Source organism: Impatiens glandulifera, chromosome 7 (assembly GCF_907164915.1).
Source record: "Impatiens glandulifera chromosome 7, dImpGla2.1, whole genome shotgun sequence".
NCBI classification, from domain to species: domain Eukaryota; kingdom Viridiplantae; phylum Streptophyta; class Magnoliopsida; order Ericales; family Balsaminaceae; genus Impatiens; species Impatiens glandulifera.
Genome location: NC_061868.1, coordinates 10,159,592 through 10,178,989, shown reverse-complemented (window position 1 = coordinate 10,178,989; position 19,398 = coordinate 10,159,592). Strand labels below are relative to the sequence as shown.

The 19,398-nt window shown below is 31.4% G+C and overlaps 2 protein-coding genes across 3 annotated transcripts; both read left to right on the top strand.

Moving 5' to 3' along the window:
• Nucleotides 1–5,751: 5,751 nt before the first annotated feature.
• LOC124910273 (gamma-glutamyl hydrolase 2-like) lies at nucleotides 5,752–11,538 on the top strand. Of its 2 annotated transcripts, XM_047450899.1 has the most exons (11): nucleotides 5,752–6,113; nucleotides 6,201–6,287; nucleotides 6,536–6,625; nucleotides 6,735–6,829; nucleotides 7,989–8,049; nucleotides 8,257–8,346; nucleotides 8,429–8,491; nucleotides 9,602–9,690; nucleotides 9,914–10,006; nucleotides 10,088–10,133; nucleotides 11,132–11,538. In XM_047450899.1, the coding sequence occupies exons 1-10, from the start codon at nucleotides 5,793–5,795 to the stop codon at nucleotides 10,119–10,121; spliced, it is 1,023 nt and encodes a 340-aa protein (XP_047306855.1). In that variant the 5' UTR covers nucleotides 5,752–5,792; the 3' UTR covers nucleotides 10,122–10,133; nucleotides 11,132–11,538. The 2 variants fall into 2 exon arrangements, with proteins under 2 accessions (XP_047306855.1, XP_047306856.1); XM_047450900.1 differs by lacking the exon at nucleotides 11,132–11,538 and having other exon boundaries at nucleotides 10,088–10,315.
• Nucleotides 11,539–13,717: 2,179 nt separating this feature from the next.
• On the top strand, nucleotides 13,718–18,315 carry LOC124945934 (protein GRAVITROPIC IN THE LIGHT 1-like). The gene is made up of 3 exons (XM_047486464.1): nucleotides 13,718–13,973; nucleotides 14,118–14,175; nucleotides 16,945–18,315. Exon 3 carries the CDS (start codon nucleotides 16,959–16,961, stop codon nucleotides 18,312–18,314), a length of 1,356 nt encoding a protein of 451 aa, XP_047342420.1. The 5' UTR covers nucleotides 13,718–13,973; nucleotides 14,118–14,175; nucleotides 16,945–16,958; the 3' UTR covers nucleotide 18,315.
• Nucleotides 18,316–19,398: the final 1,083 nt, after the last annotated feature.

The following is a 19,398-nucleotide window of genomic DNA, read 5'->3' as shown; positions in this document are numbered from 1 at the left end:
ATTAATTATTTTCAATAGACAGATGTTATTAAATTTGAGCTTAAAATAATAATTTGGCTATATAAATTATTAAATTTTATAAGACAATTATAAAAATGAAAAAGTTTTAATAGAACTTTATAAAATAATATTTTGTAACCAATATAAAAATAATAAAAGTGTCAAAATAGTGATTGAATAAGTTGTTTTTGGGCCTACATTTAGAGTTTACATTGTTTGTCGTGTCTTTATTCAAAAAAATTATGTCAGGCTAGTTCATTCGTGTTTGTGTGTTGTGATGTGACATTAATCTATTAAGTTAATATAATCATTCTTAAATATGTTTACTATTTGAATGTGTATAAATAATTGTAATTATTATATTTTCCAGATGATTATAAATTTTCTCAATTATTCTAATTAATAATTTATTCTTTTTTATAATATTCTTAATGTTTTTGTTCAATGGAATACGGTTAAATGTTTGTTTTAGAATTTTGGATTTTTGTAAATGTGTAAATAAAATATGTTGTATTTGAAACTTTATTTTTTAAGATTATACCTAATTATTAAATAGATATTTTTTAAGAGACCTTTTATTTATTATAAATTTTTACAAATTAGATCATTTTTATTTTGTAATTTTTTACAATTCGGGTGAGATATTATTCTATTGTCATCGTATCCATTTTGAGTGTTAACAGCCGAAAATCATGAAATCAGTTTTTAAGATGATCTCATTTGATTTTAATTTTCTCATTTACTTAGCCAAAACTCCACTGTTAGAAACTTGCATGTATCTCGTGCATTTGCATGAGTAATAATATAAAAAATCATGAAAAAAAATATTACGGTAAAAATGTGATAGTATTTTTAATTTTATTTTTAACTGCTTTAAGTTTATGGGCGGGTCAACCCACAATCCGACTCAAGTATCCATTTACTCTCACATTGCAGAACGATCTCTAAAAAAGTTGATACAGTTTGATTCCTCAACTCATTTACTTTGACCTATAGAGTCCACTTCTTCCCCATACTACGAGTGAAAGGGAAAATGTAAAGACTACCATTAAAATAGTCTAGACGAGACTTACTATATTCATATGAATTATGTCCCTTATCTCTATAAATATGATAGAATTCTTCCATTATTGCTCACTAATAATAGTGAAATCTATAGCGCAGAGTCAAAAGAGTATTATGACCGATTAAAAACTATTGATAAACCACTGCGTTCATCAAATTTGGTGTTGAATTTAAAATATAAAGTGTTATTAGTCTAGATGGTTAAAAGGTTGTACTTGTTTTTAGTAGGTTGCAAGTTTTTGAACCATACTTATAACATTTTTAATTTTATTTTTAACCGTTTTAAGTTTATGGGCGAGTCAACCCACAATCCGACCCAAATATCTATTTACTCTCACATATATATTCAAATTAACCACAGCTCACGACCCGGCAATTCGGACACTTTAAAAATTAAGCATCATTATATATATATATATAGAGAGAGAGATTAGTTAGTTAAAAAGTTGAACTTATATTGTTAAAATGTCTCGCGTTCATCAAATTTGGTGTTGAATTTAAAATATAAAGTGTTATTAGCCTAGTTGATTAAAGGGTTGTACTTATTTTGTTAAATTGCAATTTCAAACCATACTTTAGCATTTTTAATTTTATTTTTAACTGTTTTAAGTTTATGGGCGGGTCAACCCACAATCCGACTCAACTATTCATTTACTCTCACATATATATTCAAATTAATCACAGCTCGCGACCCAACAATCCGGACACTTTAAAAATTAAACATCATTATATATATATATATATTTGCGCATTTATATAATCCTATTCATGACAAGTCTGGGTGATTGTGAACATTTCATCTCGAGGTTAACCTAATCTTCATTTGTATAGATGTGTTTCAAATTCGCCTATAATTTTATCTATAAGATTATATTGTTTGCTAAGAGCTTCTTAAATCCTGATTATATATATTTGTCATTCAAAGTTTTGTGGAGATTTCACTCTCTATTGTGAATTTGATTGAAGTCTTTGTTGCAATAACTAAGAAACTTATGTAAATACTAGCATTTAGCCCGTGCATTTGCACGAGTAATAATATAAAAACTGTGAAAAAAAATTACGGATAACATTTTTTATTATATTTTTAACCGTTTTATGTTTATGGGTGAGTCAATCCACAATTCGACCCAAATATTCATTTACTCAACATCATTATATATTAGTTAGTTAAAAAGTTGAACTTATATTAATATTAAAACGTCTCGCGTTTATCAAATTTGGTGTTGAATTTAAAATATAAAGTCTTTGTAGCCTAGTTGGTTAAAGAGTTGTACTTGTTTTGTTAGGTTGCAAGTTCGAAACATACCTCTAACATTTTTAATTTTATTTTTAACCGTTTTAAATTTAAAAACGGGTCAACCCATAATCCCACCCAAGTATCCAAATTAACCACAGCTCTCGACCCGATAATCCGGACACTTTAAAAATTAAGCATCATTATATATATATAGATTAGTTAGTTAAAAAGTTGAACTTATATTAATATTAAAACGTCCCGCGTTTATCAAATTTAGTGTTGAATTTAAAGTGAAAAGTCTTTATAGCCTAGTTGGTTAAAGAGTTGTACTTATTTTGTTAGGTTGCAAGTTCGAAACATATCTCTAGTATTTTTAATTTTATTTTTAACCGTTTTAAATTTAAAAACGGGTCAACCCACAATCCGACCCAAGTATCTAAATTAACCACAGCTCTCGACCCGGCAATCCGGACACTTTAAAAATTAAGCATTATTATATGTATATATATATTAGTTAGTTAAAAAGTTGAACTTATATTAATATTAAAACGTCCCGCGTTTATCAAATTTGGTGTTGAATTTAAAATATAAAATCTTTGTAGCCTAGTTCGTTAAATAGTTGTACTTGTTTTGTTAGGTTGCAAGTTCGAAACATACCTCTAGCATTTTTTAATTTTATTTTTAACCGTTTTAAATTTAAAAACGGGTCAACCCACAATCCGACCAAAGTATCCAAATTAACCACAGCTCTCGACCCTGCAATCCGGACACTTTAAAAATTAAGCATCATTATATATATATAGATTATTTTGTTAGGTTGCAAGTTCGAAACATACCTCTAGCATTTTTAATTTTATTTTTAACCGTTTTAAATTTAAAAACGGGTCAACCCACAATCCGACCAAAGTATCCAAATTAACCACAGCTCTCGACCCGGCAATCTGGACACTTTAAAAATTAAGCATCATTATATATATATAGATTAGTTAGTTAAAAAGTTGAACTTATATTAATATTAAAACGTCCCGCGTTTATCAAATTTAGTGTTGAATTTAAAGTGAAAAGTCTTTATAGCCTAGTTGGTTAAAGAGTTGTACTTATTTTGTTAGGTTGCAAGTTCGAAACATATCTCTAGTATTTTTAATTTTATTTTTAACCGTTTTAAATTTAAAAACGGGTCAACCCACAATCCGACCCAAGTATCTAAATTAACCACAGCTCTCGACCCGGCAATCCGGACACTTTAAAAATTAAGCATTATTATATGTATATATATATTAGTTAGTTAAAAAGTTGAACTTATATTAATATTAAAACGTCCCGCGTTTATCAAATTTGGTGTTGAATTTAAAATATAAAATCTTTGTAGCCTAGTTCGTTAAATATATGTACTTGTTTTGTTAGGTTGCAAGTTCGAAACATACCTCTAGCATTTTTAATTTTATTTTTAACCGTTTTAAATTTAAAAACGGGCCAACCCACAATCCGACCAAAGTATCCAAATTAACCACAGCTCTCGACCCTGCAATCCGGACACTTTAAAAATTAAGCATCATTATATATATATATATATATATAAGAAAACTTATCTAATACAAGTGGTAAAAAAATAATAAAAGAAAACTAAGACATTAATCAATAATATATTGTTAGATAAAATTAGACCGATTCACAGAACTTAACATAAATAAACCTTCCATGCAGGAACAAGGAACCGGACCGGTCAAACAAATGAACCAGCTAAGAAGACTAACCGGTCAAATTATTAAACCGACAAGGACATTCGGAACATGACCGCACAAAGGATCGGCCAGAACTAAAAACCGGAAACACCAGACAGCCGATCAGCCACAAGACAAAGGAAGAACCGGAAGCTGTCCGGTTAAACCAAATACACCGGAAGCCATTCGGTTAAGTCAAATGACCGACCAGTATAAGAAGACAATTCGGGTATCTGTTGAAGATGATACCAAAAGAACAGACTGAACACTTCCACATCCATACAAGTCTGAGGAAAGTATGCAGGCTGCAGAAGACAGTCCTACAGGATTTTTCCACTTCGGGATAAATCAGAAAGGAAATCTTTCAAGTACAGACAACTGTTTAACAGACAGTCACCACATTTAGTAAAAGACAAACCTAGCAGGTTTGTCTTACACACCGGAAGAACAGACTGCCAAGTCTGTGAGATTGACCGCCAAGTTTGAACAATTGACCGCCAGGTCTGAAAAGATGACCGCAGGGTCTGAATCACTGAATCACCGAACCTCTGCTAAGCCAATCAGATTCAAGAAAGTGAAATATGACCGTTGGCATATTTCACCTATAAAAGGGGGCAGTTGAAGAAGAGTAAATGCGGCACATACAAGGGAAAAATTGAGACAAGTGAGCATTTAATTTACAAGTGATAAGACTGTGTTGTTCTATCTCTAGAAAGCCTAAGTGCTAAAGTTGAAGTGTGTATTTTACAATTTCGGTGTAAATTGTAAAGGTGTTATCGAGCAGGAAATAAGTCTCGATCGGATTGTACTTGTATTCCTTAGTGAATATCCTTCTCGCGGTTTCGAGAGGAAGGGGTGACGTAGGAGCTTTATCTCCGAACATCCATAAAATCTGTCTTGTTATTTACTTTCTGCCGGTTCCATTTTCTAACCGACCTGTACCGCTCTAACCTACTTGACTCTATCTAAACCGAATCACCAGGTTACCGAAACCGACCCATCAGTTTTCAAACCTATATCATTCGAAACTGGTTCTGCCTATCTCGTGTGTGCTGCTTCAACCTGAAACAAACATCTTCCGCGCTTTAACCTTGTTCAAGGGTTTGTGACAGTTTGTGTAGTATTGAAACCCCAGTGTTAATCTCTAACCGGATTAACCACCACCCTTTGAGTTAAACGCGCTAACCGGCCCAACCCCGGTCCTCCAGCCGCGACCTAGATCCTAACATATATGATGACTTGTATCTTCATATTTTTAATCGGCACAAAATTTGTCGCATGATAAGCTCAAACTCAGAAATTTAAAATTAGTATCACCTTTTATTTTCGCTAGACTAGAAGAGACGATGATTTTAAAGTTAAAACGTTAAAGAATATTATTTTGTGTCCCTAATTTATAAGAAAAAAATATTTCATTTTGATAGGAAAGGTTTGATATAGATTTTTTTTTATGAAATTAAAAATATATATTATTTGATAAAATATAAATTATTTATCATTTTATTAGATAAATTATTAATATATATTTTTATATTTAAAATTTAATAAAGAAAAATGAAAAAAAATAAAATTGAAACACTATACAATAAAATTAAAGGTCTTGTAAAATAAAACTAATAAATATATTAATTTTTATTTATTAAATATTATCGACAATCTCATTTTCATAAATTATTGATCAAATCAAAGAAATTATTTCAAACTAGATATTTCAACTAAAAAATATATGAAATCCAGAATTCTCTTTTCTTGTTATTGAGCTCATTCCGATGTGGAACTACTACCTCTGGATTCCATTCCTCATCGCGTTCTCCAAGGAGCTCGTTTTGACCAAGGCTCAATTTCCGACTATTCTGATTCCCAGCCAGAATCCTGCTCTCAAGTGGTCTAGGTGTCCGGCGCCGGAATCCTCGCTTAATTTCCGACCGGTGATCGGGATCCTCAGCCATCCTGGTGACGGCGCCTCTGGACGGCTTAGTAATGATACTAACGCTTCATATATTGCCGCCTCATACGTCAAGTTCGTGGAGGCAGCCGGAGCTAGGGTCATTCCCCTTATTTACAACGAGCCGTCACAGATTCTCTTTGATGTACTCAACTCTTCACTACTTTCGAGTTATTGATCTTAAAGAGAGAGATTAGCTAATTCTCTATTATGTCTATCGTTTGTATTGCAGAAGCTGAATCTCGTCAATGGAGTGATTTTCACTGGAGGTTGGGCTAACAGTGGTCTTTACTTTGAGGTCGTTGAAGGAATCTTCAAGGTGATTTCTCAGCTTAAGTCTAGTATTTCATCTGGGTTTTATGGGGTAAAACTTTGATAAGACAAATTTATGGGTTGAACCAAAGATGGATTCTTTTAAAGAACAAGTACCTAAAGAAGAAATCAAAATGAATCCTATCTTGGGCTGGGAAACTAAGTGGCTTCTATCACTGTATTTTTGCTATTATTTATCATAATTTATTGAAAGGTTCGTGTTTAACATCTCCAGCTTCTCTTCTACTGTTACAGAAAATCCTGGAAAAAAATGATAGAGGAGACCATTTTCCCCTACTTGCCATTTGCTTGGGCTTTGAACTTGTAACCATGATTGTAAGCAAGGTAATAACCCATACCTGATAGTTGTTGAACTGTAGTGCTTTGGTATAATCTTCCAACATGTTAACATATGTTCTAAAAGGTTTCTATTTATACTTGTTGGCCATAACAGGACAAAAATATTCTTGAATCTTTTAGTGCAAAGAATCAGGCATCTACTCTCCATTTTGGTAGAAACATAAATATTGAAGGAACAATGTTTCAGAGGTATGTGGTTTCGTTAGGCATATACCCTCTGATTTGGTACAAATCATAATTATCAAAGAAATAGTGTCGTAGAGGTATGTGGTTGTCTCAAGTAACTTGATCTTATTAACAATTTGATGTGGTACAAATCATAATTATCGAACAAATAGTGTCCTAGAGAAAACATCTATATCCTGTTCTATGCATGCCCATTGCCCAAGGCTCAATATCATAATGAAAAAATCAATATTGTTTTTTTGGGGGGGATACCTCAAAATCACACGCACTTGGTGACATGTTGGGCTTCAAAATCCAACATCCATCGAAGTATCTTGGCCTTCCGCTTGGAGCCAAAATCAGAAGAAAGAATATTTGGCTCCCAATGATTGAGAAAATGGAACATAGACTTACCCTTTGGAAGAACATATTGCTCTCAAAGGGGGGAAGAATGGTCCTCAGCAAAAGCTCATTGTCGGCCCTTCCCACTTATATGATGTTATTGTTTCCTGCCTAAAATTAGTGGGGAACAAATTAGAATCACTGATGAGGAATTTTCTTGGGAGCAATACCAATTCTTCAAGATTGACGTACCTTTTTAAATGGAGTACCACAAAGAAGAGGAAGATAGATGGAGGTCTTTGTATAAAGACCTTTCTCTTTTCAACACCACACTTTTGAGTAAATGGTGTTGGAGGTTTCACAAGGGTAAGATATGCCGTTACTAACACAACAATGTACAATCTTCAAGATTTTGAATGGTTGCCAGTTACATGTAAGCGTGCCTTTGGATCTTATTGTGAAGTTGTGTGGGTAAATATTGTCCTATCGAGCTGTATCAATTCTTCAATATTTACTCATTCATGCCACTTTGAGTGCATGAATGGGCAAATATTTTCCTCAAGTTGTACTTTATGAATGAGGAAAGATAAGCATTAAACTGTTGTGTATCTGTTTCCTGCTCCTTGGATGAGGCTAGCATGACCCTCCAACACCATGTCTCCCCTCTCCCGCGCTTAAATCAGGGTGTTTTTAGTGGGAATTGAATATTTGTTTTTATTTTCTTAGTAACTTAGATTGTGTTTAATAATCAATTTATTATCAAATGTACTGCAACTATGTTCCATAGAGCTGGCTCCTAATTTCATTATCTTTAGGAATACTTATTCAAATTTTTCTGCAGGTTTCCTCCAGACCTGTTAAAAAAATTGAGCACTGATTGCCTTGTCATGCAAAACCATCAAGTGAGTTCTAGACACTCGTAGATCATTCCATTTGCTGGTAACGTTTATTGTTGAAGTACAACAGGGTATTGTATGTACGCAAAACTATATGTTATGAAATCTTTTTGATTGCCTACGAAAACTCCAGTCTGATCTTGCTGCACTGATTGATAAGATCAATAAGTCCATAATTTTTTCATGTTATGATGCCTTTTCTTTAACTGACAGTATGGTATATCGCCTGAAACACTTGAAGAAAACGAGAACTTGTGTGGTTTCTTCAAGATCATAACAACCAGTGTGGATCAAGAAGATAAGGTACTAAGTATTACTAGCATTTAGCAGTTTTATAGCTATGGGAAGACTGATGTTAACAGTTGCTTATTCCTAATTCTATTAGGTCTATGTATCTTCAGTCCAAGCAAACAATTATCCTGTTACTGCCGTCCAGTGGCATCCAGAGGTACTTCTTATGTTATTTCCTACGTATTATTTTGACTAAAAAGGATGTTTGCAATATCAATCAAGTGAGTTGAGTTGGTAATATGTTGTACTTGTTGAAAACCAGTCAACTGTGAGCACAAGGTGACCAAATAAAAAAGAAGCAATTTTGTAATGTCTAGGTTTTGTTGATAAACTAAAAATGAAGGGTTGAATACTAAATTTTATGTGCTGAAAGAGTTCAGACTCTCAAAATAAATGTTGAATAAACCAAATAAAATATCTAAATAGCAAGTACTATTACTATAAGTTGATTTTATCAGATGTGGAACTAAAAATGAAAATGTATTTAAGAACTATTTACCCTTATATTGACGTGATTTATTTAATTTTGTGTAGTCAAAGTTGTCGTATATCCGAGGAAATCAACCCCTATTGTTTTGTTTTAGTTGATTGATTGTTAGTTTCATTCCTTATTCACTTTTGTACTTTGATTTCATGTCGTGTGTGTTTCTTAGGCCAACTGTGGATTCCTCATAGCCATAGTTTGTTGACTTTGAGCAAATTGTTGTAAGCTCAATTTCAGCTCTTGTACTCCTTTTACCCTTTTCGGGTCTTTTTAATTAATGGCGTAAGCCATTTCTCAAAAAAATAAAATTTGTCGTATATATGTTTTTACTAGATTACCCAAGTTAGGTAAATCACAGCTTACCGAATTAAGCTAGATTTCTTGTCTTGTTATTTAAGTTTAATTTGATTTGAATCTCATAATTAAGTGATTTTAAATAACAATTTATGAACTTAAAAGCACTTAATAATTTGGATTAATGGTAAACTGTTATCCAACACCCCCTAAATCCATGCAAACAAGTCCATCAATCTGTGGAAATTTATACAAACATGTCATTTACTTAATTGGACGTGAACCTATGCCTTACACATCTAGCGTGTTTTATGTATTCTATCTCTTTAACATGCAAATAAGGATCTCATAATTGGTTTCATATTATCACACCTTGTTGCTCTAGTTATAAGACTTCTGGAGAGCTCAATTTGACACTTGATTGAATTTTACTACAACAAACAGCTGAGATGAAACTAATTTATGAAAGATCATCTTATGGTTTTGCAGAAAAATGCTTTTGAATGGGCTTCACCTGAAATTCCTCACTCTGATGATGCAGTTCAAGTGACTCAGCATGTTGCGAATTTTTTTGTCAGGTTAGGATGGTTCTTCTCATAACTTTACCATCTATATAAGGAGTACTCCCTTCTCTCTTTTATACACTGGCATGAAAGAAGCTCATATTTGTGCACTTATTCTGATCATAAAAAATAAAATAAAAAACAGGCCATAAAAACAGTTGTGTTTTGATTATCCTTGTAAGTTATGTTATATTTTTTCTCTGTTTTATTCTTAATTTTATGTTGTTTGTGGGATCAGTGAGGCCAGAAAGTCGGTAAACAGGCCACCTGCTCCGATAGTTCTGGATAACCTAATCTATAATTACAGGCCTACTTATTGTGGCAAAGCTGGGTAAGTGAAATATTTAAGCTTCGACCACAACTCTTCTTACCTGAACCTGACTTTGTTCCGTTTTTTCATGTCAAATTGTAGAAGGGGATACGACGAGGTTTACATTTTTACTTGAATTTGTGAATTGGTAAGTTGCTTTTTTCTCAAGGTGCTTTCTCAATGGTTAGCGCAAATGTGTTATACTGTGCAGAACTCAATAATAAAATTTGCTGCTGCTAATTCTATATGTATATAAGTATATGAAGTTGTACCATAATTGTATTAGCAATGGTGTGCTATTATGTTAATAGATGTCAATTTTTGGCTTCATTTGAAAACATTATTTTTCATATTTCTAGGCCTGACATAGATTCAAAATTTTATTTGTGGATTCTCTACTTAATTTAGGATTCAGAAATAAAAGTGTTTCCAAATATGGTCAATATGATATTTTATGAAAAAAAAAATGAAGTTAGGAATAAACAATCACATGAAGATCTTCCAATAATCCTTAACAAAATAACCTAATTGTTTGTTTTTTGTTGCAAAAATAGTTCTTATTCCTGATTGTTTGTCCTGGACAAGGCGGGAACACTCAGTTTTCTTACGCTTTCTTACTGTTCAATTGTGATTGTTTATAATAAAAAAAGAAGAAATCTCCTCTTGATTCCAAAAGGATGTTCTCGATATTACAACAAAAAATTAAGAAAGTTTTTGCTACATATGAATATTTCATCATTCTTTGCTAATGCAGTTTATTTCTTCACATTCTGAAAGTTAACTGTCGTATTTAAATCTCGATATACTTTAATTCCAGTCTGTAAATTTGCTGACATAATTATTGTACAAGCCTAGATGTTGCTCTTTGGAAAACCCTTTTGATGTTTCAAAAGGGTTGATTTTCTTCACATTCTGATAGTTAACTGTCGTATTTAAATCTCGATATACTTTAATTCCAGTTTGTAAATTTGCTGACATAATTATTGTACAAGCCTAGATGTTGCTCTTTGGAAAACCCTTTTGATATTTCAAAACTCAGTTTGATCTAGCCTCACCTTGTTGGAGGATAGAAATAAGTATTTATATAGCTACATAATAATCTCTTGGAATGACCTTTATACCCTTATTCTTTTTTGTCGTGACCAGGATTCATTCCCTGGACGAGGAGGTTACACGCCCCTCCATTTAAATCGAGAGCGTTTTTAGTAAGAATCAAACATGTTATATTTGGTTAACTTAAGTTGGTCATCTTCGTATTAGTCGTGATCTCAACTTCCATTCATCATATTGACTATTAGATATGTATAGATTCATCACATCCCTTTCTTATCAACAAGATGTGTAGTGATTCGATTACATAGATAAAACTCACACCAAAAATGTGTGGTCGGCAAGAATTAAGCATTGTGGATTGGGCTTTAGTCTCTAAATGTAATTTTAGTTCATATCTTGTTTGGCCCTACCTTATGGGGAAACGATGGAAAAATTATATGTCATTTTCCTATAGGATATGATTGGACCATTCAGAGTGACCAACCTAGATTAGTTGTCCTTGAATCTAGCTTTTGTTTTACTTGTTTTATGTAAATCTTGTTGCTATCTACAAGACTGCAGTTATGCATTAAGACTAACCATATATTTGGCTTCATTTTGAAACATATTATGTTCAAATATATCTATTAACTTAGGCCTTGTTCTCTTTGGGTTTTTTAAAAAACCCATCCCAAATCAATTTTCCAATCAATCACTTCTCAATAATCACATCACTCATTTCATTAACCAAAATACTAAAATACCCTCTATTTTAAATTATTATTTTTTATTTTATTCATATATATCAATACCCTTTAAGTCTTTTTACCAAAAATAATTATCACCTCCTCAAAATTATCACCAATCATTACATTTTTTCCTCTCTAGGTTTTTTTAAAAACCCCAATTCGAACAAGGTCTTAGTCCTATTTAAGTTCAAATTTAGATAATAGTCTTACTTAAGAGACCAAAAGTGTAAACGGGAGTATGACCGTGGGACTATGTTAGTCATTCGCAAGAAAAAACTCGGTCACAAAAAAGAAAATAATATAGGTTAAAATCTAGATATTGGCGTAACGTATGTGAAATAATTGTCTTATTTATATTAAATATAAAAATAAAAAATCAAATAGTATGAGACTTTTTGGATCAAGGTACATCACTACATCAAAATATCTTGTAGATAACTAATTTTTTAAACTAATTTTTTAAACTAATTAGGTAAAAAAATATATATAATAATATTTAATTATAAATTATAGGATTCGGACTATAAAATAATATATATAAGTATAGAATATGGTTAGACTTACATCATCTTATTTAATGGTTATTTGAATTAAATGATTTATTTATCCTATTGTCAATTAAATAATCTTATTTTCCCAAAAATATTAAATAATCTTACTTTACTTTATATAATTTAATATTAGATATAAAAAAGTATATACTTTAATCCAAATAATTATTTTTTATCATAGGTCTTTGAATTGATGTAAATTTTATTCAAATATCTCCAAATAAAATAATTAAAATGGCTAAAATAAAATTATGTTCTTTAAAACAGAAAAAAAAACCATGGTTATGACTTAAAAAGGGAAAAACAATCAACTTTGGATATTCTAATTAACATGACAACTAAGGTTGGTTTGATATTTCAATTCCATGTAACAATACAATAATAATAATAATATTGTAATTGAACCATTATTTTTTCTTATCAATTTTAAGGGTTTATATCATTTAAGTTCTCATAAAATGTAGTATAAAAAATATAATCAAACTAAGCATAAGGTTTCTACTTTTTACCAAGGATATTTATTTATTCATAAATATACTAAAATAAATGCATACAATATTATAAAAATGAAACAAAATCCATTAGATTTTTTAAATCATCTATACAGATTACAAAAATCCAAAGTCTAGGTTAACACAAAGAAAGTGTTTGGTTGACAAAGTGTCCTAAGAGAAAAAAAAAATTCACACCACTAAACATAATCACATCAATTGTAAACAAAATCTCGACAATACATTAGGTTAATGAAAATTTTTATTCAACGGGGAATACTAAAATTTTATTGAGATTGTTTCTATTCGAATAACAATACATTAGGGTTAATGAAAATTTGTATTCAACGGGAAATACTAAAATTTAATTAAGATTGTTTCTATTCGAATAAAAACGCTAACATAATCACCGGACGATACGACAAAAATAAACCAATCATTTCAATTAAATAAGATTCATTTCATCATTTTAATCTTTAAATTCTTCATAAAATTATCAAATTCTAAAGAAACACTAATATGATTCCATTTTTAAAATTTAAATCCAAATTTTGTAAGATTTAACCATATTTTCAAACAAATCAAACATGATATAAATTGCCATAACTAATATTTTTCTTAATTATAAAATTAAATATTAACGCGTAGAAACAAATCAAATGCCGGAGGGCGTGCCACGTGTAGGGTGGAGAATCATAATATTCTAGTGTAGACGTTCGCATCTTAACGAATCATCTCAGCCGTCCATTACCGTAGTACAGACTTCATATTAAATGACTAATATAACCCTTAACCGTATTCTTATTTAGTATACAGGTTAAGGGTAATTTGGAAATAAAGCAGTTATAAAATTGACTAAACGGTGTAGACGTGTTGCTTTTAACCCGTCAGGCTTTTCTGCCGTCCGCCATTTTCTTCTCTCAAGCTCTCTCTTTGTTCTTCATTTCGTACTTTTCTCTTTCTCTCTCTACTCTCTCTCTAGTTCGATTTCTCTTCATCATCGAAGGATTCATCTGAAATCGCAGACGGTTGAGTTGATTGAAGAAACGAAGCCCTAGTCAAACGAAGAAACTTTCAAATGCCGTAAAGTTTGACTGATATTTCGCAGAGACGGCGAAAAACGACTCGGTTTGGTTCTGATTCAAGTTCTTCGTCGCCGATCGAGGTAACTTTGATACGGCATTTTGTTTTTCACTCATTTTGCGATGTATGCGTACATCAACCGCTTACTTTTAGTTTTAGAACAAGTTTTAGGTTATTATTTGGAAGGAGATTAAGGATTTTTGTGTTTTGGCTATGTTTTCTTCAGGTTTAAGCTATGATTTGTTGAAGGAAGATTGATACCTCTTCGTCTGTGTGTGATTAAGGTACGAACTCGTTTTTTTATCTCGATAACTGCTACTGTTTGTTCATATCTAGCCATAGACAAATGCTTGAACTACTGATCCTTCTTTTAGCTGTTCTTAGAATGGATTTTGTTTGACCTGAATCTTGTTCGTAAACAACTGATCGATCGATGATGCTTGTTCATATTAGACTATTGAGTATGAGCTTAGATTAGCGTTACAATTACAGTCAATTATGGTTAAATAATTTACTTAATTATTTTCCTATAATGAACAAAATATTAACGTTACATCAGTTTTTATTTGCTGATTTTCACTACATTAATGAGGATTACTATAATCATTCTCTGGATTCACTAAATCTAATGGTGAGATATTAAATATTATTAATTTTAATATATGGTCTTTTGGTTTTTGGTATGATTTCTATGCATCTTTAAATCAATTTCCAACAAGGCCCTAATTTTGTGAAAACAGTTTCAAGCATAATGATTTCAATTTAATATTCTGAATTGTGTCCCATCAGTCATTCCTAGCACGACGGTGCGCTCTTCTTTAGTAGGGTATGTATCAGGTGTAGGTGATGTACAAAAACCTTAGCATAAACCCTAGGGCCTCGTTTGATCTTTGGGTTTTTGGGATAAAACCCAGGTTTTATCCCAAAACCCAACAATCCCATCATCAATCAAATCAACACTTTTATTAATTAAAATACCCATATTACCCTTACTTAAATATTTTATTTTATATTTATAAATATATATATATTATTTTATTACATTATAAAATTTATTTTTATATAAATTAAATTAATAAATTATTTTATTTTAAAAAATTATATTAAATATAAATAAATTTAAAATATAAATAAAATTATAACAATCTATATTATCTAATATACCATTTAAATTTTAAATAGTGTAAATAAATAATTATATTAGAACATAAAGTGACATATATTTAAATAAAAATATTTATAACATTAATTTTATGTAAAAAATTATATTAATTATATTAAATAAAAATAAATACACAATATAAATAAAATTATAATCTATTATATTATTTTATGTAATATTTGAATTATAATAGTAATTATTTATAAGTATTTATAAAAAAATTATTTATATATTAATAAAAGTTAATATTAATATATATATATATATATATATAGTTTTTTAATATTTATTTTATTATATTTAAAATTTTATTTAATATAATATTATTTTATTATATAGAGAGAGAGAGAGGAAGAGAGAGGAAGGGAGAGAGGAGAGAGGAGAGGGAGAGAGAGGAGAGGGAGAGAGAGGAGAGGGGGAGAGAGGGAGGGGTATAATAGGAATAAAATTTAAAAAACCTGGTTTTTTATCTTTTTCATCACACAAGGGTTATTTAGAAAAAACCCGGGCTTTATCCAAATAACCCATACATCAAACAAGGCCTAGATATCACGTGATTTTTCTGGGGGCCACTGGGATTGTGAGTAGAAACGTTACAGAATGATTATTGATCGTTGGATCATATGTGGTTCGAATCTCATAGTATTCTGATTATGATCAATAATGGGGACCCATCTGATCAAAATGACTGTTTTAGTGGGTCCCAAAGTTTGTACTACTATATTTTACACGTGTTAGCTTTATTGATGCGTTATACTTTTCTATTTCTTATGCAAATTTACAGTTGTTTGGAATTATGTTGTGAAATGTGGTAAAATAAATTTGGGTTTTTTCTTTGCCAGAATACTTGATTTTTTTCAACCAGCCTCTAATTTGAATTTCTGAGTAAAGGGGAAACAAAAAGACTTAATTTTTAGTAGTACTCCTGAGGCAATAATTTAGGGTATGGGTGCATATTCCAAAAGATTCTATATTTAGGGCACATGCAGACTAAAAACATATGAAAGTTCTTTTTGCTTGAAAGATAACATAATTGTCTGTCAATTAGATTGTGGGATGATGAGCCATCCATTAAAGTTTCTCCCAAAATTACTTTGGAGATACTTTTTTAATGTTCAAAGTCCCTTTTATTGTATGCATTTTTTAGTACTTATCTTTCTCCTCTCTCTTTTTAAGCTATAATTCAAAGTGTTTTATAATCCACAGTGTATCATGTACATCAGATTAATAATTAACTTCATGAAATGAAGAAAACATATATCCAGTGGCAATCATGTTCCAACACACATGGGGCTGCAAAAGAAAATAATGGTTACCTTATTTGTACGAAAATGCTCAAAATTAGGTGTAGATGGGCTTTGCATGTTTCTTTTTTATTTGCCCTTATAATTTGAATAATGTGATTGATGATGAGATATTGGTTATTTGACAAGATGTAGGTTATGCAAAATGAGAAGGTATTTTGATTTGAAAAGAAAGAAATAGAGGGTATTTTGTTATATTATAGTGGAATAATCCATAACAAAACAAGGTCTTCTTTGGTCAAATGTTCTTACTTATTTGGAAGAGTATGGGAAGAATGTGCTACTTTTCTTTCCCCATAGTAGTTTATTCCTCCCAATGCATATTCGTCCACACGATTACTTTTCTTCTAGTAGCTAACATTCTTTAGGAAGATATATTAGATATGAAAATATTTAAAAGCTGGAGCACTAACTTTAGTATCTATTTCTATATCAACTTGAAAGGAATGTTCTTCATCCCTGTCTATTCTTCGTCATTATGCCCTCCATTTTCAAAATGGAAGAACAGGGAATTTCTTTAATCTTGTTTGTATAAAGGCCTTGATATTATCATCTCATTTTCGTATTTTCTATTTTTATTTTTGTAGCTTTTACCCTTCAGATGGATTCAGTTGACCGTAAGGCAGTTACTCCAAGTAAGAGCAGATTGTTCCGGGCATTCTCTAAGGTTATCCATGCCAGGTCCTTGACTGGCGGAATCGGACATGACGAGATTCGGAAAGACAAGTCTGATGAGAAGCCAAAGATGAAACCCAATAGCCTGAGAAACAGGTTTCTATCAATTGTCGAAAATGAAGAAGAGGAAAAGCTAAAGGAGAAAGAACTAACCGAAGCTGTTCTCGCAAAGCTATTTGCAAGCGTTTCAGAAATTAAAGCTGCTTATGCCCAGCTACAATTTTCTCAGTCTCCTTATGATGTTGACGGGATTCAAGCAGCTGATCAGATTGTAGTATCGGAATTAAAATTTCTATCGGAATTGAAACAAGCCTACGTCAAGAAACAAATAGACTTGGACCCGAAGAAAACACTGTTCTTAGCTGAGATTCAAGAACAGAAGTCTCTACTGAAAACGTTTGAGGTGACAGGAAAGAAGCTTGATTCTCAGCTCAAGCTTAAGGAATCAGAGATTTTATCCCTTAAGGAGAAATTAAACGATATCAACCGAGAAAACAAACGAATGGAGATGAGATTGAACTCGAGCGGTTTACTATCCATTCCCGACACTCTGCATAACTCGGGATTGAATTCCACCCTTTTCACAACTGTTCATCAGCAGACAGTTAAATCGATCCGAGTATTCGTCAGGTTGATGATCGACGAAATGGAGTTAGCCGGGTGGGATTTGGAAACAGCTGCCAGCGCGATCGAACCCAGCGCTTCTATTAACAGAAACCTGAACAATCAGACATGTTTCATCTTCGAATCCTATGTTTCTCGCGGAATTTTCGACGGTTTCAATCACCCGGAATTCTCAAGTAAAGTTAGGAAGAACCGGAGGTCGTTCTTGGAGAGGTTTAACGAACTGAAGACTTTCAAAACTAAGGATTATCTGGCACAGAGGCCGAAATCGGCTTTCGCTAAATTCTGCTCTTCAAAATTCCTACAGCTGATTCACCCAAAAATGGAACTGTCTCTATTCGGAAACCTGCAGTTGAGGAATCAGGTAATGGCAGGGGAATATCCTGAAACAAACTTCTTTACTGTATTTGCTCAAATGGCTAAGCGTGTGTGGCTGCTACATTGCTTGGCGTTCTCCTACGAGCCTGTGGTGTCGGTTTTTCAAGTGGGGAAGGGTTGTCGATTTTCAGATATTTACATGGAATGCGTGAACGAAGAAGCTTTCTTGTCGGAGGATGGGTCGTCAACTGTGGCGGTGAATCCGAGAGTTGGGTTTAGCGTCATACCGGGGTTTAAGGTTGGTAAGACGGTTATACAATGCCAAGTCTACTTATATTGATGGTTTTAAATATTGTGAAGTGGCTTTGTGGGAGTTTTTGAGAGATGAATGATGCTAACGGTGTTGGGAGCATTTTGATCCTACTTTTTTTTTTTATTAGTTATGAGATTATTAATCTTCAACTTGATATTTGCATGAATAATTTTGAACTTATTTATATATAGATTAAATGTGTAGGTTTATCCTATTATATTAGTTAGTTGAGTTGTAAGAAATAGTAAACCTTTTTTTTTTGAAAACCCTTTTTAGATAGATAGTCTTAAGTAATAATAATTGATAATTTGGTCTTGTGTGATATAAGGCTGTCACACAAAGATTCAAGCCCCTTTATTTCTATTTTTGATAAACAGACAAGAGCTTTACAATGTGTCCATTTTATGAATGAATGATGGGATAGAAAAGAAAGAAAAATAAGAATTTAATGTTTGATTTGAAATGGGCAGGGTCATGACCGGCCACATTTATTTCTCTGAGAAAGCAGCACCATATTAATTCAAACATCATTTTCTGTCTATGAAAGTTAGTAATATACTCATATTTCTCTAGTAGTTTCTGGGTTTTGAGGTTTTGTTTGTTTGTGATATTTTATAAACCAAACAATATGAATAGGGAGAAACTTGTTGGGGGTTGTTTAGGTTCGAGCTTTTTTTTATAACCTAGTTTATATATAGGTGATAATTTTGAGGATGTGTAGAATTTTTATTTTTTTAAAAAAAATTGAAATTATTAATATTTAATGATAAAATAAAAAGTAATAATTTAAATTAAAAAATATTTAAGTATTTTAGTTAACCAGAGTGATTTAATAAACGTACACATATTGTTTCTGATAATTTCCGCGATAACCGAATTAAATTGTCCTATTTAGAGTAATTTTTTCTCGGTTTACTTGGTAATTGATCAGGGATTATATTTGTTTATCTTTCTCATAAACGCAATTAAATATATAAAATCATCAATGTATTTATTTATTATATTTTATAAAAGTTTTAAGTTTATTTTTTATAATAATATAAATTTTTAATATATTATAATATATATTATATTAAAAAATAAACTGTGTCCATGATTCTCAAAACCGAAT